The sequence below is a fragment of the Phalangium opilio genome, unplaced genomic scaffold (assembly GCF_054372755.1).
Source record: "Phalangium opilio isolate 3A_F unplaced genomic scaffold, DU_Popi_V2 ptg000045l_1, whole genome shotgun sequence".
Lineage (NCBI taxonomy): Eukaryota > Metazoa > Arthropoda > Arachnida > Opiliones > Phalangiidae > Phalangium > Phalangium opilio.
This window is the reverse complement of record NW_028324168.1, coordinates 1,512,089-1,532,244: the sequence shown is the minus strand read 5'-3', so window position 1 is coordinate 1,532,244 and position 20,156 is coordinate 1,512,089. Positions and strand designations below refer to the sequence as shown.

Here is a 20,156-nt window from a genome sequence, read left to right as displayed (position 1 = left end):
TTCTTGGTAATATATAAATTCCTAGTTGATAAATTAATTTGTTTACCCCATTTCGTTCTGAATTCTGATCTTAATTAAGGGATTATAACCCGGTCCAAATTTTTGGTTGCTTGTATTTCACACACCCTTTTAGCAAACCATAATTACATCCTATCTTCCAATTATTGTACTAGTACACCATCTATTTAAGTAAGTACAACGTACGCTGAACTATATCATGTAATTCGCGATGCTCCCATAAGTATGTATGTATACACAGTCTTGTCATTTCTAATTCTCGTGTCCTCTCTCTCTCCTCTCTTGGAATTATTATTTTTTTTTAATCGAATGACGCGCTCTCGGAGTCGAATAATAAGTTTGTTTTTATGACGTTGTCGGCTTCCTTTGTATTCAAGGAGTGCTCAGTGCTCCCAGTTAAGGAAATGATGGTGTAACAAAAGATACGTCATATGATGATGATGAGATTATCTATGTCCTCCTCTCTCTCTCATCTCATTTCATTTTTTTAAAGGATTAGTCACTCCACGACCCGCGTACCATGACCACATCATGTTCTATACCGTTAAAGATAATTTTCCAGGAAGGAATGGTTCCTTGGGTTTCCGTTTTTTGGTATAGATAGTGGGGCTAGATAAATTTCCACTCCCCTTTATTTCTTTCGGGCCTTTTTCTAAATATGAAAGGGAAAATATTAAAAAGTAAAAACAGGGATAGCCTAGATATAATTTTTGAAGTAGGAATGGAGAGAACGGTTGGTATTTACTTCAGTCCGACTAATAGCCCAGTATAGAGCCCCTCCCCACAACACGTAACGAAAAGTTTAAATTTGCTTATTGGCTCACTTAAATTACGTTTTGAAGACTTTGCTGACGGGGATGGCGTAAAATACGTAGTTCCTTTTTACCTCTGTCGCTATGACCCGCCTCTTCTTTCAAACCCCTCCGTCCCATGGAAGGGGGTCCGGGACTTTGACGCGCGCCCAGATTACTCTGTTCTCCATTCCTACTTCTAAAATTAAATCAAATCTATCCCTGATAAAAATAAATGATCTCTTACTACAAAATAATTTGCATTTAAAACTGTGCCACCCAGGGGCGTGCCAACATAAGCCAAAATTTTCTACTGGAGCGGGGACAAAATGGCTGCCTAATGTTAAAGTCACATAGAGTTGGAAATTTGAGCGGGGGCCTTCGCCCCCACTGCCCCCGTAGTTGGCACGCCCTTGGTGCCACCCGCAATTGCTTTAGTGGCGTCTGCTAGCCATCTTGGAAAATCAATTCAGAAAAGTGAGATTTTAGTTCTCAGTACTTATATTCGCGGATTCTCTTGGTATCGTTTATCAATTAAATTAATGAGTTATATTAATTAGTAGCGGCGATTAAGTGTTATTTAAGAATTAGACCCAAGGGTGTTTTGATTATCAGGAAATCCTCGAAAGGGACTCGAGGGACTTTGACATTTCGATCGTGTGTCTTTTCCACCACCATTACGTAAGCTTCGAAATAGGAGTGGGGGAGGGAAGCCATGCCATGAAACGGTGCTATAAAACCTTATTTATTGGCACTTTATCAGAGAAAATGGGCAATCGTTTCGTTTCGCCTTTTTTATATCAAGTGTTCTTTAGAAGTAATCGATTTTTCCCGTTAGAAGGTACAGGTTTTTAAGTCACTAGATTTAAATATACCTTTTTTGCTTATAATTACATTTAGGTGTCCATTGTCTATTACCATGTAGATTTCTTCTACTTGGAATATTTAAGAAGCCATAGACCCCATACTAATATCTGATTGGAGGTAAGGGGAAGGACTTAAAACTATGTTAAACCGTCCACTCCTCCTCCTTAGCGTTTCATTGGCTATTCACGTTTATAGGGCAACCGTCGACCCTGGTCTATAGAACTATCTCAGAAGCCTTAGAGTGACGTCACCAATGCTATTTGCCCATATAAACAATGCTGTACCAAACATGGCCGCCCATGACGTTTTACCTAGTTACTGACGTCACAACTGAGATAGCTCTATAGACTGGTACTGAGAAGGGAGGTGCTACGGAGGAGTAACGTCAATATTGGTAGCCGAAATTGTATGGCCTGAGCTGGCGACTTCCGATATGGTCGCCAAAGAGATAAGGAGGTTGTGACGTCAGGAGAAAGTTCGTAGTAGCAGACTATACTCGTTCACATCATGCGAAGGGAACTTTATTACACCAAAGTGACCAAAGGGGGTTCGACGCGGGTCTCCCTAGCTACGTCAATATCTCGTGGATTTCTGAGTTAAAACGCAATATGTATGACGTCAGGGATGACGTTTCTAGACCTCCCATTTAATTTAAGTAGAAAGATCCGGTAAATGGCCGGTAAAGGATTACAAGTAAGAGAAATCTGCTATTACGTATTCACATGACGTAATGAAAAAAACATGCGCCACCAAAAATTCCAGAATTAAAGAAAAAGTAAATATATTTTTCTCGCGCTCGACTGCAGATGAATGCGATATTTTTGCCGCCTTTTAGAAGTTGCACCAACAATTGCAGCGCAAAAACACCGTCCCTTTGAATACAAATTACGTTTTTTAGTTCTTGCAATAAATGGGAGTTTAGTTATTAAAGGACACACACACACACACACCGCGGCAACTGGTCCCAACAACAACTACAATAATAATAATAAAAATTCTTTCCATAGGCTTTATAAAAATCGCTGCCTGTTACTTGGCGATAAAGTCTTTTTGACTAGCTCGGCTAAATGTACTACTTTTTTTCGTTCTTCTTTTTCTTGTCTTGTCTCTTACAAAATTAATTTTTATAAGCCTTAGAAAAAACTTGGTAAAAACGGAGAGCCCGCCCGGAAATTTTAAGATAAGAAATATTATTAAGTGAAAAATAATTTTTTATTTTTTAACCCAAACCTGAAGTTGCTAAAAATATTGAACTATGGGATATTAGTGTTCGCACTAAAGGGGCTAAGATAAATTTGCATACCCCTTTCTTAACATTAACAGGATTGCCAGTGTAATTTGTAAGCGTATCACGCATTCACAAATGACTGGCAACACTATAATAGAAGTATATAATACCACCACTAAGCGACGGAGTAATTGTAACACGATTCTTCCCAACATCATTTTGCATTTATTATAGCAAGGTTTCTAAACCGAATCAAATACGCGATAAATAGTTCCCTCATCATTAATCTATTAGAGCTGCTTAACTATTTGTCAAGGCGCATGCGCTTGTGCGTTTTTGTCCCACGTCAAGACAATCAAGGTTTGTGCCTACTTGATTGCTGAGGATTTAGTAAAAGCCAAACAGTTATAGAATTTACCCTAGCACGTTGCGATGCCCATCTGAATTAAGTTTGGTGAGCTGCAGAGCAAACAAAAAGGGGGTCCCCCGCCTGGGAAGAATCATGTTACATAACTAGAGTATTAGGAGGATTCAGAGTGTCACACTTCTTCTATTATCCCCTTCTGGAAATATACCTACCATACGGATATATTCTATAAGTGTTTTCACTTATGTTTTGAAATACTATATAGATACTAAATTAAAAATTGGCAGATGTTCATCGTCTAAACCTTTTTTTATTTATTAATTTTCTTTACTAATTTTTCTATACCGAAAAGAAATTTATTAAAATTAGTTTTCGTAACAGTTTGAAGTGACGTTGGGCATGGTACCATATGTTCCCTGTGTTGTTTGGTGCTTCACAAAAATGATTTTTAATTAGAGCCCGCTTCCCGTTGGCTTATTGGCTTTTAATGAGTTACAAACCCCTTCTCCCTCCCCTCTCTCCAACAAAGTTTGCCAACGGTATCCGTCATTGTAATCCGGGCCTATGATGAGCAGACCCTACTTGGTCCAGCGGCTAATGTCCTGTACCGGAAAGCCCACGACATTCACAGGTACTATTTTACAAAGATGGAGCTAGGAGAAGACCAAGAGCAGGGATCATTTATCCATCCATTCATTCGGGACTGAATTTAACCTTTAATTTAAAATAAGAAGAAGAAAAAAATAAGCGAGGCTTAGCATCTTCAGATAAAATTGAGGCCAGAAACATTAGTTACCAAGCTCCAAGCGATTCCTGAATTTTTTTTAGGGCCCATTCTGGTATGTTACAAAGAATGCTATAGAATCAAAAATATATTAATTCGAAGCTTTGATAGTTTAGCTACCTTTGTTTTACTTACGTTCATGTTTTTAAATTAATACTTCGGTTTTATAACATTCCGATATACTAAGAATGCTATTTCGCGATTCGGCGAACTTAACTGACGATAGGATACTAGCTTAAGCCTCGCGTACCTTCTCTAGTTTGACCATAAATCACGTGGACCCTCCCATTTACCCCTGGTTTGGCCTTTTTTGTAAGCAAACTGTTCCCAATAATGCTTCTCTACCTTTTTTTTCTACAAAGTTATCTCCCACAATTCCATTCGGTTACTACTTGAGACTGAGAGAGAGAGAGAATGGGTACCTCGACAACAGTTAGATGGAGAGAACCCAATGTGAGAAATCTAAGGGGTCATCCCAGAATTCCTGGCGATTTTTAAATTGCCTCCTGTTCAAAATAATGCTATCCTTACTACTTAAGTCTTTGCTTTTATCATGGGGGGTCCTCCTAATACTGAGGGAACGTTTATTGAGAGAAATATTTATAAGGTATTTAGGCTAAATTATTCCAGGTCAAAGGTCACAACCCTTAAATACCGTATGGTAATTTGAAAGTGTTTTAGGTAGGTTTATGGAACTTCAATTTTTTTTTTTAATTTACAGGTGGGCGGTTCTATATAAAATCCTGTATTTTTGAACCTGTCCCATATTATCCTATAATTTCATAAAATATCCTATATTTTTTTGCTTAGTCGAAGTTATTAAAACTTACCATGAGATGATGAGAGATAGATAGTTATGGCATGTATTTAATTATCTCTAAATTGTACTTAAAATCAGTACAAGAAAAACTTTGTTGCGCTTTTAATGTCAAGCCATTCATTTTCCCCATAGAATTCAATGTTTAGTGATGTTGTAGTTAGTAATTGGGTTGTTAACCCTTTTGCTTACAAAAGGGGAAGACGAGAGGAGAGTTTGAGTTTCAAGAGAAAACTGTTTTCCCAGACATAAATGAGTCTTTTATTATTTTTTATTTTTATTTTAAATATGTTGAGTTTTTGAATTTCTTCTTTGGTGCAAGAATCTCCCCGGGGAGAATTCAACTTCTCCACTCTGAACCAATTCGTCAAAGTCAGAATTTTTGAAATGTTAAAGGCCGACTTCCAGCATGAAGGGTTTTTAGCCAACTTAAAATCTTGCATCAAGACTAACAATGTTCATAGTGGCCGTGCCGATTTTTGAATCCCCGCTGGGGCAAAAGTTGGAAGAGTTCCAACTAACTGAAGGCCGTTTCCTTCAGAGGAGAGCGAAAATTCGTTAGTTGGAACCGTTCCAACTTTTGCCGCAGCGGGGATTCGAAAATCGGCTTGGTCGCTATGTACATTGTTAGTCTCAATACTCAGTTTTCATTTGTGCTGAAAGTCGGCCTTTAACAGAAACATCGCTGTTTTATTAAGAGGGGACTTTTTAACAACGTTTTGGGTTTTTCCCAAAGTTTATTAAATTTCCTGATTTTATTTTTAAACCTTAATTTTTGGTTTAAAAAAAATAAATGTGTGAAATGAACTTAATAATTAGTGTTTAAATGCTTATTAGCCTTGGAATTTATCACTCAATATCGTAATTACAGTTTACGAGTTGAAACAGGCGCTTTTTTTAACGTTGGATGGTGGTTTGTTGGGAAACCAGTTAGTGACTGTGAAGGTTTAACTAGTGTTTAATTAAAGTAATTTGGGTTCTCGCGCCAGTAATGACTATAGGAAATGACTCCGCTAGTGACGTTACCGCGAGGGGTCGGTCATTCATGAAATCCCGTACGCTACCCGTGAAATCCAACTTTTGAAATCCGAAATCAAAAGCAAAATCAGAAATCAGGACTGAAATCACAAAATCAGTATTGAAATCACAAAATCAGTATTGAAATCACAAAATCAGTAAAGAAATCACAAAATCAGCAACGAAATCACAAAATCAGCAACGAAATCACAAAATCAGCAACGAAATCACGAAATCAGTAACGAAATCACAAAATCAGAAACGAAATCACGAAATCAGTAACGAAATCACGAAATCAATAAAGAAATCCAAAGAAAATCGGAGGTAAAATGAAATAAACAGACCCGTTTTGAAGCTTATCCGTTTTGCCACGTTTAAAAAATCGCGCCATAGCTTGAGTTACGGCTATAGCTACATCTGGTGACCATATTTACGCGGGAAAATGCCAACGCCTCACAATCACAACTAGTCGAAACGTGCTCGTGCCAGTGTTGTAGTAAAAGCTTTACAGTTTCTCGCGAGAAAGGGTAATTGGCCATATGTCTAATCAGCGCCACTAGCGGATGGTCTGAAAACTACTCCCATAGAGTCTAGGTATATTTAAGCGGGTTTGCAGAATTTCCGTCAGATGGCGCGGCGTTCGAGCCACCTGGCGGAAATTCTGCAAACCCGCTTAAATATACCTAGACTCTATGGGAGTAGTTTTCAGACCATCCGCTAGTGGCGCTGATTAGACATATGGCCAATTGCGATTTGACCGAGGATTTCGCACATTTTACTTAAATTTACGAAAAAACTATTGTTTAATAACTACGTGTTTACTGAATTTATTTCATTATGGCAAACAATGAAAATGAACAGTGTAAAAAAACTGCAAGTGAACTATTTGTGCTCAAAATGAAGGAAGAACTTCCGCCGCAAGTGTTTGCTTGTTTAATTAATACTGGTTATGATTCTTTTGAATCTATCAAGAAACTTGAAGAACCGGAAAACATTCAGAAATTAGAACAATACATCAGGGATAATAATGAGATATTTGACGAAGAAGACGCTAAGTCAATGTTTGGAGTATTTTTCAAAAGCAGAAGTAAGTTTCGATTTCTTCCTGGACATTATCATAAGCTCGAAGCTTACGCTAAAACATTAGTCGAAATGCCCAAAACGACAATGACACTGAAGAATTTCTCAGACCAGAAAGCTGCTCCTAAAAGGTACACCAAAGGTACACCAGCACGGACTTTTACCTTTTCCAAGCCCATCACCGAAATTGACCTGACAAAGAACAATGACACGCGAAACATCGAATCAACCAACAATGACATTTCAAGCAAAGAAGCGTTGAATAATTCACCAATAAATGAGAGAAGTGAAGTTTTTGAAGATGCCACAACAGAGACCGCTGATAACTTAATTATAAGTGGTCTACGACAACAAATTGAAAAATACAAGAAAAATTCGACATGTGCAAAATTCTCTAATTCCAAAGAAGGCACCAACTACGAGATTTTGTCTGGAAGTTCACAGTCTAACGGTGTTTACCGAATAAACTGTTTAGTTTGTGGGAAGATGAGTGTCTTGAACAGAACATCTTCTGGATTAGGATATAGCGCCTCAAATTTTTATAGGCACATGAAAAAATGTTTTGAAAAGCCTAAGCCTAAATTGCCGCTTGTTCAAACTACCTTACGATTTACCGAAGAGCAAATTTCCAGAAGCCCCCATGATCAAGAAGTTGTTGGAATAAACATTTCTCAAGATTCAAGCGGAAACAAGACCAAAGATGGCCCTGAAAATCGTGAAGCGGATTTTCATTAGACCTCCCTTCCAGGGAAGTAGCTGAGAAGGGAGGGTCGTCTAGCATGTCTTCCACAAACTTAAAAAGAAAAACTTTTAATTTTTCAAGAAATGAGCGAAAGAAACGCATGTTTTTGGCGGCTGCTAATGATTCTTCACAAACTAAGCTTGATGATTTCTTCCCCACTTTAAATCAAATAGAGAACATTGCTAGAGAAAATGAGGGTATTTTTAAAGATTTAAGTTTGAAGTTGAGTAACCCTGAATCAAGCATTTCACAAGCAAATCCAGCAACAAATACAAATATTGGAGGATTTCTAAAACACTTATGGAACAACTGTCATTCAAGAACTAAGAGACATTCAGAAAGCGTGAAAAAATTTAGCACGGCACTTTTTATATTTGCTGGGTCTTTGGCGTATTCTTTTGTTGTTCAAAATTTACCATCAGCTTTACCATCCTTACGACAAGTCCGACGATATCTCTCAGAGGAAAGAAATCCAATCAAAGAAGGAGAAATTCGCATAGTTCAAGTATTGGAGCACCTTAAACGTTATAAAGTACCACACAAATTTGTGTCAGTTGCTGAGGATGGAACTCGTATTCTTAGTAGAATCGATTACGACCAAGCAAGTAATACTTGTGTCGGATTTGTTAGACCATTGAATAAGAATGGTTTTCCGAATATGCAGTCCATGGAATTTTCTTCTTACGAAACAGTTGTAGAATATTTTGAAAAGGAAGCTAAGGCAAACGTAGCATACGTTTACGTGGTACAGCCACTGCACCCCAACACTCCTCCATTATGCTTAAGCGTTTTTGGGACTGACAATAAATTTTCGAGTACAGACATAATAACAAGATGGAAGACCATAATTTCCGAATGTGCAAAAGTTGGGATTACCGTTGCATCTTTTTCAAGCGATGGTGACCCGAAGCTTCTTAAAGCCATGGTTAATGAATCCTCTCTATTTGATTTACACGTGCCACGTAATCCAAACATACCAGAAGAATGGACTTGGATTTCAAACATCTCTTTAAAGCCACCATTCTACTATCAAGACCATGTTCACGAAGGAACGAAACTAAGATCCAGAATTCTTAAAGATTCAGTGGTCCTTCCAATGGGTAATGAAGTTGTTTCCATCTCGCATCTAAAAATGTTGTTGTCAACTTGTTCTAAGGCGGAGCACGGCTTAAAGGAGTCGGACCTAAACCCCAAGGATAAGCAGAATTTCGCTGCTGTTGAGCGACTTTCATCTTTTAATATCGAGCGACTCTTAACTGAGAAAATTCCCAACAGCAAAGCTACAGTTGTGTACTTAAAGATAATGAGAGCGGTAACAACATCTTTTCTGAACAAACAAAAAACATTGATTGAGAGAATTGAAGAAGTTTGGTGGGCTGTTTTTGTCTTACGGTTTTGGAGGTTATGGATAGAAAAATCAGAATTCTATAGCTTGAAAGATAACTTTGTAACTCAAAACTGTTTTTCTGGCATAGAGTTAAACGCCCACAGTCTCGTTGCTCAATGTTTAAGCGATGATAGCTGTCGAGACTTCTTATACCCTCATTTAACAGGGTCACAGGCATGTGAGAAATTATTTAGATCCTTAAGAAGTATGTCTACAGTCTTTTCTACTGTAACAAATTTTTCAATGCTCGAACTTCTTAATCGTATTCATCGCCTTGATGTCCAAGCCCAGATAGCTTGTGAAGATTTCTTAAAATTTCCAAACCAAAAGAAAGATGGCCATCGTTTTGTTAATCAAAGAGTGACCTTGAGTTTAACAATACCCACCGCTTTTGAAATTAAAATAGCCATTGAAAAAGCTAGATTGGAAGCAAAAGAAACAATTTCAATGTTAGGAATGACAGATGTTGTTGGAGTTTCAGACGCGGAACTGTTAAAGAGCGTTTTAGTGAAGGTGCGCAAACCAAAGATTGAACCTGCGCTAGAAGACTTCGAAGAAGATGAAGACGAAAATAACGATGCAATTTGTGATGTGGTACCCTCGACTACGTCGAACCTGGATTACGAAGTAGTTTCTGAGGAATATGGTGGCTTAGCAGAAGATATGGAAACAATTCACTCTTCGTGCAACAGAAACGGAGTAAGGTTTGTAAAGCGTCAAACCGATTTAAGAAGCAGTGGTCTTCCTGTGTACGACATGGTGGCGAGCGTTGGCGCAAAAAATAGCCGAACCTTGGCAAAAAGTATCAAATGCAACTCTCCATTTACCGCTTTTACTAACACAGGCGAAACTCTTTTCATAAGAAAAACCACCGCACTATGGCTATTGAATTCTCATGAAACCTTGTCAAATGACCGCTTACTTCGCGTAAGAGATAACTCTAGTCAAAGTTCAAGACATTTCTCGAAAACGACTAATACGAAACCATACAAAGCAGATGCCGTTAATGTCGGTGACTTATGTGCTTTTCGGTATGAAAAGAAATATTTAATTGGTCGAATACTACAATTTTCTTATCAGAATGGTAAAACCTCCACGAATAGAAGTTATTCTGGAAACTATGTCAATATTAAAGATGCCAATAGAATTGGAGTCCTGTGCAATTGGTATGAATCGGTGGGTGAATCGAGCTTAGAACTAAAACAATGTGATAGATTTAGTCATGGTTATTGCAGTTTATCAACATATTTTTGTACAGTTCCTGAAAATAGCTTTACATACAAAGATATGAAGATGTTTTTGTCAGAAAATATTTTTAAAGATATTGATGACTTACTAAAAAGGAAGTGATAATTATTGTACCTGATTTAAAAATGTGTATAAATAAATAAAGTGGTTTTTCTTGTAATTTACCTCCTTTTTAATTTTAATTAACACCGTATTAAAGGAAATATGCTCAGTTTTAAAAAGACCGTTGACCTACCGAGGTGCTATTTCATTAAATAAAATTATTGAATCTAAGTTTAAAAAACATGACCAGAATGGTAGTCATATTCACGGGGAAAATCTAAAAATCCGACGAAATCACGGGGGAAATATCAAAATCCGACGAAATCACGGGGGAAATATCAAAATCCGATGAAATCAAGGAAATAAAATCAAAATCCGATGAAATCAAGGAAATAAAATCAAAATCCGATGAAATCAAGGAAATAAAATCAAAATCCGACGAAATCAATGGAATAATCTCAAAATCAGACGAAATCACTAGAAAAAAATAACAAAATCTAACGAAATCAGTTGATTTTTTTAGATTCCGAAATCAAACGAAATCCGATGAAATCAAACGAAATCCGGTGAAATCAAACGAAATCCGATGAAATCAAACGAAATCCGATGAAATCAAATTGGATTTTGAAATCCCGTACACTTTTTCATATACGTCCGACCCCTCGCGTTACCGTTATGTTTATACTAGTAATTATTGAACTTGCTTTGGGGATAAGTAATTAAGAACGGTATACCGTTGTTTTTCCTGTTATTGCGCTTGATTAAACGTGTATTTAATTATTTTTTTCTTGGAGTTGATATTTAAATTGGTATATCTTTTTTTTTATAGTTTATGTATTTAAATTTTTAAGTTATTTGGAGGAAGTATATATTCCGCGGAGTAATTGCTCCTATTATTATGAATCTCTGAATTATAATAAGTTAATAATAATCAAATTAAGTTTAATCAAAATTGTTCGAAAATTATAATTTTGATGTTAACTTTAAACGACTGAAACTTCAGTTCTAGAATACTTAAATTAAATTTGAATATATCATATGAAAGAGGGCCTTCCATAGAGTAATTTCTCCAAGTTTTGAGATTCTTCGATTCATAATAAGTTAATGACAATAAAATTAAATCTAAAAAAAAATATTTTGAAATTATAATTTTGACTTCAACTTTAAACGACTGTAACTTCAGTTCTAAAATACTTAAATTAAATTTGAATGTACCATATTAAAGAGGGCCTTCCATAGAGTAATCACTCCGAGTATGGTGACCCTGGTGCTATAAATAACTTGGCAACAATTACTTTTCAACTACCCTTGGAATTATCACTGTTGTTTTTCAACTTCTGACCTTTTTGTATTTTTAAAACAAAAAACCCCCACTGATTCATGGGTTTCCCACGTCTTCATATGACACTATCATTAATTCTAGACATGAACCTTATATATAGGAGATGACTTTGGCCACTATGGTATTTCATTTCAAAGTAAAGGAGAGCGAGAGAGAGAGAGAGCCTTAGTTCCTCTATAATAATGGTTTTGGTGGATATAGAGATGAGGAACAAAAAGACTTGGTGTGTGTGTGTACAGTCATACATATATCGCCTTAAGACTTTGACCCGATCCTAGAGCGTTAAGGCCCGTTTTCAATCAACATTGTTAAAAGTTTTTGGTTGTGGAATTATTTTAACTTTTGAAGCGTTTTTGACGACAAAAAATTAAAACAGAATTTAAGCTAAAACTCGGAAACAATCTTCAAATGAATCAATAAAATTTTCTAAAGATGGAGTAAATTCTCAATTGCTTTTACTTTGAGCGGTAAAAGCTTAAATAAAATGAGAAGCAAATATCAAACTCATTTAAATATCTACTTATCGAACTGGTTTAAAGCTTGAAACAAGAAGCGATATCTAGTTTACTAGGGAGAAGGTATAAATTCGCCACATTTCTAGCTTTATCTCCAGTCCAAACGTAGACGTGTCCGGAGTTAATCCCCGCTGCCTCTAAATTACAACCAGCATCTCATTGGTTCTTGAAAACTCACGTCAGCGCGGCTACGCGAATGACGAAAATTGCGTATTTTCCGACTGAGGAGAGGCGAAATAGTTCGGCCTCCTTTTACGTCCCCCCTTGTATTTTGAAAGGGGACTGGGATTATGGCGCGCGAATACTTAGGGATCTTAAACCTTCACCCTAGTAAACTAGGTATCGCTTCTTGCTTGAAAAGACGAGAAGTTGAATTTGAAACTGATTTGAAAACACATAGATTTTCGCTTCCGCTTTTGGCGCAAAAACTTAATTTTGGATCAAGAAAATTTCGATTGAAAACGCGCCTTTAGAGCTTGTACATGTATTGGGCAACCCTAACACTTTCCTTATCCCCCCGGCCATGATTCTATATCGTATCTTTATCCTTTTTGACTGGTGCTGGGGATGAAAGTTTCATCAGAACTTACTTTTTCGTCGTCGTTCGGTATACCTAGATCAAATAGCTTTCGGAAACTAGCAATTCGATCTTTTTCCTCGCGACTATAGAGAGAGAAAAATCTTTTCGCATCGCCGCAAAATCAACTTGATCATTTTCGCTGGAATAACTTCCCTTAGCTGCTGCTCTTTCAAAAGACAGAGGAAATAGTTTCCCCAACTATGCTCGGAAGTTATCAAAATTATTGGCGTTCTTCTTCTTGTACACTAACCATAATCTTCCAAAGTACATGCAAGAAACGATATCTAATTTATTAGGGAGAAGGTATAAGATGTCTTAGTGTTTGCGCGCCATAGTCCCAGTCCCCCTTTCAAAAAACAAGGGGGGGCGTAAAAGGAGGCCGAACTATTTCGCCTCTCCTCAGTCGGAAAATATGACTGTAATTTTCGTCATTCGCGTCGCGCTGACGTGCGTTTTCAAGAACCAATGAGATGCTGGTTGTAATTTAGAGGCGGCGGGGATTAACTCCGGACACGTCTACGTTTGGACTGGAGATAAAGCTGGAAATGTGGCAGCGAATTTAAACCTTCTCCCTATATGAAGAGCTGGCAGTTAGATTGGATTAGTTGTACGTCACACCCCTCCTAAGTCTTGCCGTACGGTTCTGGCGGTAAAGTTTCGTCTGACCAAGGGTTAAGTTAACAGAGAGAAATAAAAGATTTTCAATGATAGTTTTGTGTTAATTTACTTTCGATGTTATCTACTAGAACTATGGTTTGTTCATTTTATCTCTGTTAACGAAGGAATCTTAGAACAAGGATAGAATTCGGGTGTTATATGAACCTAACCTTTACGTAGGTTTGAAGGTATTAATTATTAAATCGTGAACGCGACAGATAACCTAGAGAAAGTTTCTCATTGTTACCGGAGATCGCAAATTGAGATTCAATCTACTTTTTTGTTCTTTGAAACTTTGTCCCTTTTTAAACCTGACGCTAGTAGAATCTAGTAACGTAACTTTACGCCTTAAGGTTTTGAAGCCTAAGGTTAAGGTTCAAAGTATTTCATCATATATACTTATAGAAACCAAACTTTTATTTTTTTCAGTTTAAAAATAATTGTTTTTCTTGGATAATTTCCCAGAAAAAATATTAAATTGTCGAAGAGTCAATGACTCCCAGCTTTAGTTTATTTTCGGGCAGAATTTAGTTAACAAGAATTTAAAATTGTCAACAAAATTATCTTTCAACTTAAAAATTGTTTTTATTTTGAAACTTTTTTTAAATCAAAATGGCCGGTCCTCTTATCGGTCTGTGAAACGAGGAAATTTTTAAACTAATCCATCAAAGTATTAAAACCAATGACGTCATTAAAAATTTTTTAAAACTTTTTTCTTTTGAAAGATTAAGCTCTAAGTTTAGTTATTAAATAAATTTGAACCGAAATTTAAGTTTCGAAACTGATAACTTATCATAGTTAGACCTGTTGTGTGTAATGCTAGTACTTCCTTATTACGTCACTGATGACGTATTGATTTGTAATGCCCTCGGGGACCCCTAAACTATTTCGAATAAGTTAGTTAATATTAAGCAATTTGACCATGGCCATGTTTTTGGCACCTATTGATGTATAAACCTTCAATAGCAGACAACTGTGGTACTACAGAGATACTCGAGTATGTCCCGGCATGGACTCTTTCTCGTATATTGATGGCACAACCACCTGGTATTGGTACACTCGTGCAGGGCCTAGCATCAATCATAAATTTTCCACCCTTCACTAAGCCTAACGCTAACCCTAACCCTATTTCCCAAAGAAAGAGAGAGAAAAAGACGTTTTTATGACATTTCCTTTCATAAACCGCGCCGTAGACTTCACTACCTCTTTCTATTGGTTGATTTCATTACCACGTGACTATCGAGTGTTTTTATTTATATATATAGAGCATGTGCACGTGACGTTTTAATTGGATTGGATCCGAAGAATAGTTTGAATCTATAAAATAATGAACCTTGTTCTACTGTTGCTAACGACGTCATATTCACGTGACTTATTAGACAAACCCCTCCTCTTTTATGGATCGAACTTCAACTACTCTCTCCTATAACGCAACCTTTGGTTTCGATATTATTGTGTTCGTGTGTTAAGGTCATGACCTTAGGCGTGTACCATATGCGTTTATTGTGATAAAATTCTCCCTTATTTTCATAAAACGTTCGTCAAGATAATTAGTTAATCGTGGGTTCGTTTATTCAGAGCAACTGTTTGTTGTATAAGTTTAACTTCCGGTTTAGTGAAGGTTTCCCCCTCCCCATCAACTTGACAGCTATTTCTTAGGGTTGGAATGGTTAGCCTGCCTTTAAGTATTACTGTCAAGAAACGTTGGTCATTCTTAAGGTTATTAAACATTGCTCCAAAAATCATAGCAAGCACGGTACGGTACATTTCCGGCGTACAAACGTGCAATTGGAGACTAGGGAGTCTTCAACTTCCGGTTCGGTATGTTAGGTAGACCTATGAGACCCTAGGGAAAAATGAAATGGTCAAAAAGGTCAATTTCCAGGTTTTTTACTTTTTCTTTCTGAGATGGGGTGGTAAAAGATATAGCTTGGTACTATTCATGGCTGGCCGGCTGGTTTGTGTTTTGCGTGTGTTTTAAAAAACCCGAATTGTTTCTTTTTACTTTTAGGTATTATAAAACGATAGCCGGAGTTGGTATATCAGCTATGAAATACAACCCAGAATTTCGTTCCGCTAAAAATAGTAGCGGTGCAACTTTAATTCCGGCGGTTTCATCGCCTGTACCGACTTTAGTCGATAAATTAATGCATTTGAAACAAGTTTTGAATGATAAAGCTCTCTCGGTACCTCAATCTGATTCTTATAACGTCGAAGGATCGGGTAGTGGTTCCTATCATAACCGATTAGACGACACGGATGACGAGGATCTTGTAGATGGTTCTGGTAGCGGTGATGATGAAGATAATGGTGGTAAGTTCATGACCTTTTGAGGGTTTTTGTTTTCTAGGCAATCGGCGTTCAATTTTTAAGGACTTGTTCCATTTTTATTAGAACCTCATCCAAAACCGGACAAAGGACAAGACGATCTAGGCTTTGATGATAAAATTAATCATAAATCGGCTACCGGAAAGAAACCTAGTGGAAACACAGCGCCATCTATTAGGGATAGTTCGTTTATCTTATTGGCTGTCGCAGCTTTTACGTCATTATCCTTGTATCATAATCTGAAATCTCGGATCCTACTTCAACTTTGGTGAGCATTTAAATGTGGGTAAAGCGAAGGAATGACTGTGTGTGTGTGTTACTGGGTTTGAACTATGAACCCAAAAAGAAAATCAAGAGATGGAAAGTGGTTTTCCTAACAAATGTCGTGAGTTATTTTTTTTTTTTTAATTCAAGTGCCACTGTTTAACGAGGACTTAATAATTAAAAGCCCGTTAATTAATCGACGAACTATAATTTTTTATTTTTTAGTTATTTATATTAATTAAAAAATTAAAAATATACCTCTATAAACATTTTAATGTCGTAGCTTCAAAAAAGAAAAAAATTCTTTTTGGAGTTTTTATTAAGTTATAGGTGTGGTTTATATTATAAACTAAATTTAGCGAAAAACAAAAAACTCCGTTATGACGCGAGTTGTATTTTACTCCGCTATGAAAACGCCGCCGCTTCGCGTTGGTTGAATGAATTTTTTTCAGCGACAATTTCAGACATTTGAAAAACCTAAATTGTGTAAATTAAATGAAAAGGAATGTGATAATTTTTCAAAAAAAAAAAAATACAAAATAACATGAGAAAGGACTTAAAATGAACATAAAACGGTACAGCAGCGACGGGAAAACGTTCTTTGGTGGGTTTTTAATGACGTAATGACACAGAAACTATATCGAAAGTTCTGCTGTTGAAGAAGGCATAAACAATAAAATAACAATTAATTTATTTCATTGTTTATCTGTTTTTGTCGTCGACAGAGCTGGCTCTCTCGATGGATGTTAAATCCCCCTTGTAGGTGTTCGAGTTTTTAATTTAATCAATGCTTAACTAATTAACGACGAAATTAACTTTAAATACTTATACCCCTATATACTTTAAAAAATAAAAAAACAAGATGGGCCCGGCGGAAATAAGACTTTTGCGCAGTTGAAAACACGTAAGCCTATAAATCAAATTAGGCTTGGCTGATAGGACCACAGTTTGTGGGTGTAATGAATTAACCAATCAGGGGCGAGTTAGGGCCATGAAATTAAAAGCGAATCTGGGTGTAGTAAAGAAATGTTTTTCAAAAACTTCAAGAAACGAAACGCAGCTATTAATGTTTTTTTTTATTATTATTAATTTCGCAAAGCCATTTTAATTTTTGGATAAAGCATTTAAAAAGAAAAGTAGAACTGAGCTTTTTTTGGAGGAATTACAACTAGTCTTAAAGAAACAAAAAAAAAAACAAAATAAATTGAAACAAATGATTTAAAAGTTAATTACACATAATTCCAAAATGAATCGCTTAATTTTAATTAATTTCGCTTTTAATTTGGATTTAAAAAATAAATAGGGGATATTTCGGAATAAACAATAAACTAACACGAAAAAAATTAAGTTGATTAATTCTTAAATATCGGGATTTTATTATAATAATTCTTTTTCTTCCCGTTAATTAAGAAGTTTTAATCAACTTCAAAAAAAAAAACATATTCTGCAAATTAAAAATTTGCGCTTTCTTATTTTAAAAAAAATAATTCCTAATTGACAAAAAAAAATAAATAATGTATATATTTAAACGAGTTTAAAAACTGATTTTGTTTTTGTCAATTTTAAGTTGAATATTTAAAAAGAAGTAAAAGAAAAAAAAACAAACAAAAACTTAGGCATTTAACAAATTAAGGTATTTTTCAAAAACATGAAATTTAAAAAAAAAAAAAAATAATTATCAAAATAGGAAAATTAAAAAAAATAAAATAAAATAAAATACGGGATTTGAAAAATATGCAAATGCAACCAAATGTAAATTACAATTTGAAAGAAGAAAAAAAAAAAATGTTTCGCGCGATGTCAGGGCTAGTGAGAAATTAAGCAAAAAGAAATAATTAAAAGAAACAAACCCTTAACTTATATTTAACCTTACCCCAGTTATATTTTAATAATTCGAATTTTAATTAATTTAAATTCTAACTGGGTGAATTTATTTTGTAAATAATTAGCTGAATTCGTTATGAATTTTTGAGCAATGGCAGTGAAACAAAAAAAAAAAATTGCAACTAATATACATAATTTATGCAATAATAATAATAATATCATTCTTCAATTTAAAAAAAAAACTGGGCCTAAATTGGTATTTTTTAAAAAGAAACTAATTTCAGCTAAAATAAAAAACCCCATTTATAAATTTTTAATTATTTTTTTAAAAAACAAATACTAGTCTATTTGCTTGTAAAAAGTTGTGTTTAAATTTAAAAAAAAAAACAAAAACAACAGAAAAACTACAAAGGTATTCTTCAAAAAAAAACAAACAGTGCCAATCCTGAAACCGCAAAAAAAATAATTAATTCAATGCAAAAAGAAATAATAATTAAAATGGGTTTATTTAAATTAAAATATATTTAAAAAATACCAATAATTTTTCAAAAAATCCCCCCCCCTTCCCCCAAGCATACATACAAACAAACAAACAAACACTTTAATACTACTTTAGGTTTAATTTAATTTAATTCAAATTAAACCTAAGCAAAAATCCATATGCATCAAAGTGCTTCATTAAGAAATAAATTGTTTTTGTAATAATTACAAAACTAATTAAGAAATGCATGAAGAAGAAAAAAAATATTCCTTGAAAGGCCTGGCGCAATACATTCATGAAAACATTTTCATGATTCATGATGATCTTCCGACCCATGTTTTAATTCAAAAAAAAAGAAAAAAAAGAAACCAATCAATAATTAATTGAAGAAACAGTAGTTTTTAATTAAATTGAAAATTTTTTGTGTGTGTTTAAAGAAAAAGAAAAAAAAAAATAAAAATAGGCTTATTTTGTTTATTTAGCGCCAAACAGGGTAGACTAAAACAAAAACAACTAATAACAATAATGAATTCTTGTAATTAATTATAAACGTGGCTGGTTAAAACTGATAACATTAAAAAAAACGATAAACTTTTATAGAAAATTAATTTGTGAATTTTGAACTTTCTTCCCATGAATATAGGTGGGGGTTTGTTTTTTTTTATGGCCGAATTTGCGTGAATTTTTGGCATTTTATCAGGAAAACTATTCTATCAAGATTGGACGGAATTTAGATAAAGGTGAGTTCAAAATTGAAGTTAGGTGTTCCAAACGGAATATGTTTAGTTGGTATTTTTGTTAACAAGTTGGCTTAGTGCCATATTATCTCTCTCCAAAATATCGCGTTGTTTCAGGCAATCATCGCACTCTTTACGCAAATTTTCGTATTGATTTTTAAGAATGCATATTCGTTCCTGCAAAAAATACAGTATTAAAAAGTTAAAGCTAATTTAACCAATGCGCCATAAGTTTATAAGATATGTTCTTCCATAAGTCTGACACTTCATATACTTCGTAATGTGTGAGAGAGAGACTTAAAGCTCGAGCTAGTTCGAGAACGACAAGCGAGAATTGAAGTCCTATCACTCGGTGGTTAATTTTGCAGTCCATCTATACCTATTTAGTCTGTGCTAAGCCTTTAACAGCGCCCCAGTCACCAGTCGTCATCGCTTTTCCTCGAATCTATGACCTACTTCAATCAATTCATGACAAGCTCCAGTTTGTAACAAACTTATGGCGAACATATCTTATGAATTGTATCATTCCTATTTGACCTCCAGAACGCGATTCATGGAATCCTTTTCGTTTAAACTGCGTTGTATTTCATCCCGAGCTTTATTGGGTTCGTTCAACAAAATACTTAGTTTCATGACATCGTGTCTCAAGTTTTCAACCGACGTTAGGATGTCCTGGTTCAAAATCTTTTCAACCTGGTAAATTCTAGCTTCGGCCATTTCACTGCGACGTCTTTCTTCAATGAAAGCTCGGGTTAAAAGTCCATGAACCAAGTCTTCGTATTTATCACGTTGATCAGCTTCCGAAACTGTTTCCCAACTTGAACCTGAATGTTAATTGCAAAGTCAACATTAATTTAATTAGATATCTTGGGTATCTATTTAACCTGATTCCGTGGATCTATTTGACGACGCGTCATCTACGTCATCATCTCGTTGTAAACTTTCATCAAAGTCATTCGTATTTTCATCGGACACGATATTGAGATCCTTCAGTACTTTTCTAACTACCTTGGAAACGATCCGATCTAAAAATATGCCAT

General features: G+C 35.3%; 1 protein-coding gene and 1 long non-coding RNA gene across 2 annotated transcripts in view; one reads left to right on the top strand and one right to left on the bottom strand.

The window, feature by feature from the left end:
• The window catches only part of LOC149676640 (glypican-5-like), a 99,367-nt gene extending 80,380 nt beyond the window's left edge, over nucleotides 1-18,987 (top strand). Inside the window, exons 6-7 of the mRNA XM_089837697.1 lie at nucleotides 15,494-15,795; nucleotides 15,877-18,987. Coding sequence (XP_089693823.1) covers nucleotides 15,494-15,795; nucleotides 15,877-16,082 — 508 coding nt within the window. The 3' untranslated portion in view covers nucleotides 16,083-18,987. The remainder of the gene's footprint in view (nucleotides 1-15,493; nucleotides 15,796-15,876) is intronic.
• Nucleotides 3,787-4,274, bottom strand: LOC149676641 (uncharacterized). The gene is made up of 3 exons (XR_016366506.1): nucleotides 4,191-4,274; nucleotides 4,068-4,127; nucleotides 3,787-3,985 (listed from the first exon to the last, which is right to left on the bottom strand). It is a non-coding gene; the product is annotated as an uncharacterized LOC149676641 (long non-coding RNA).
• Nucleotides 18,988-20,156: the final 1,169 nt, after the last annotated feature.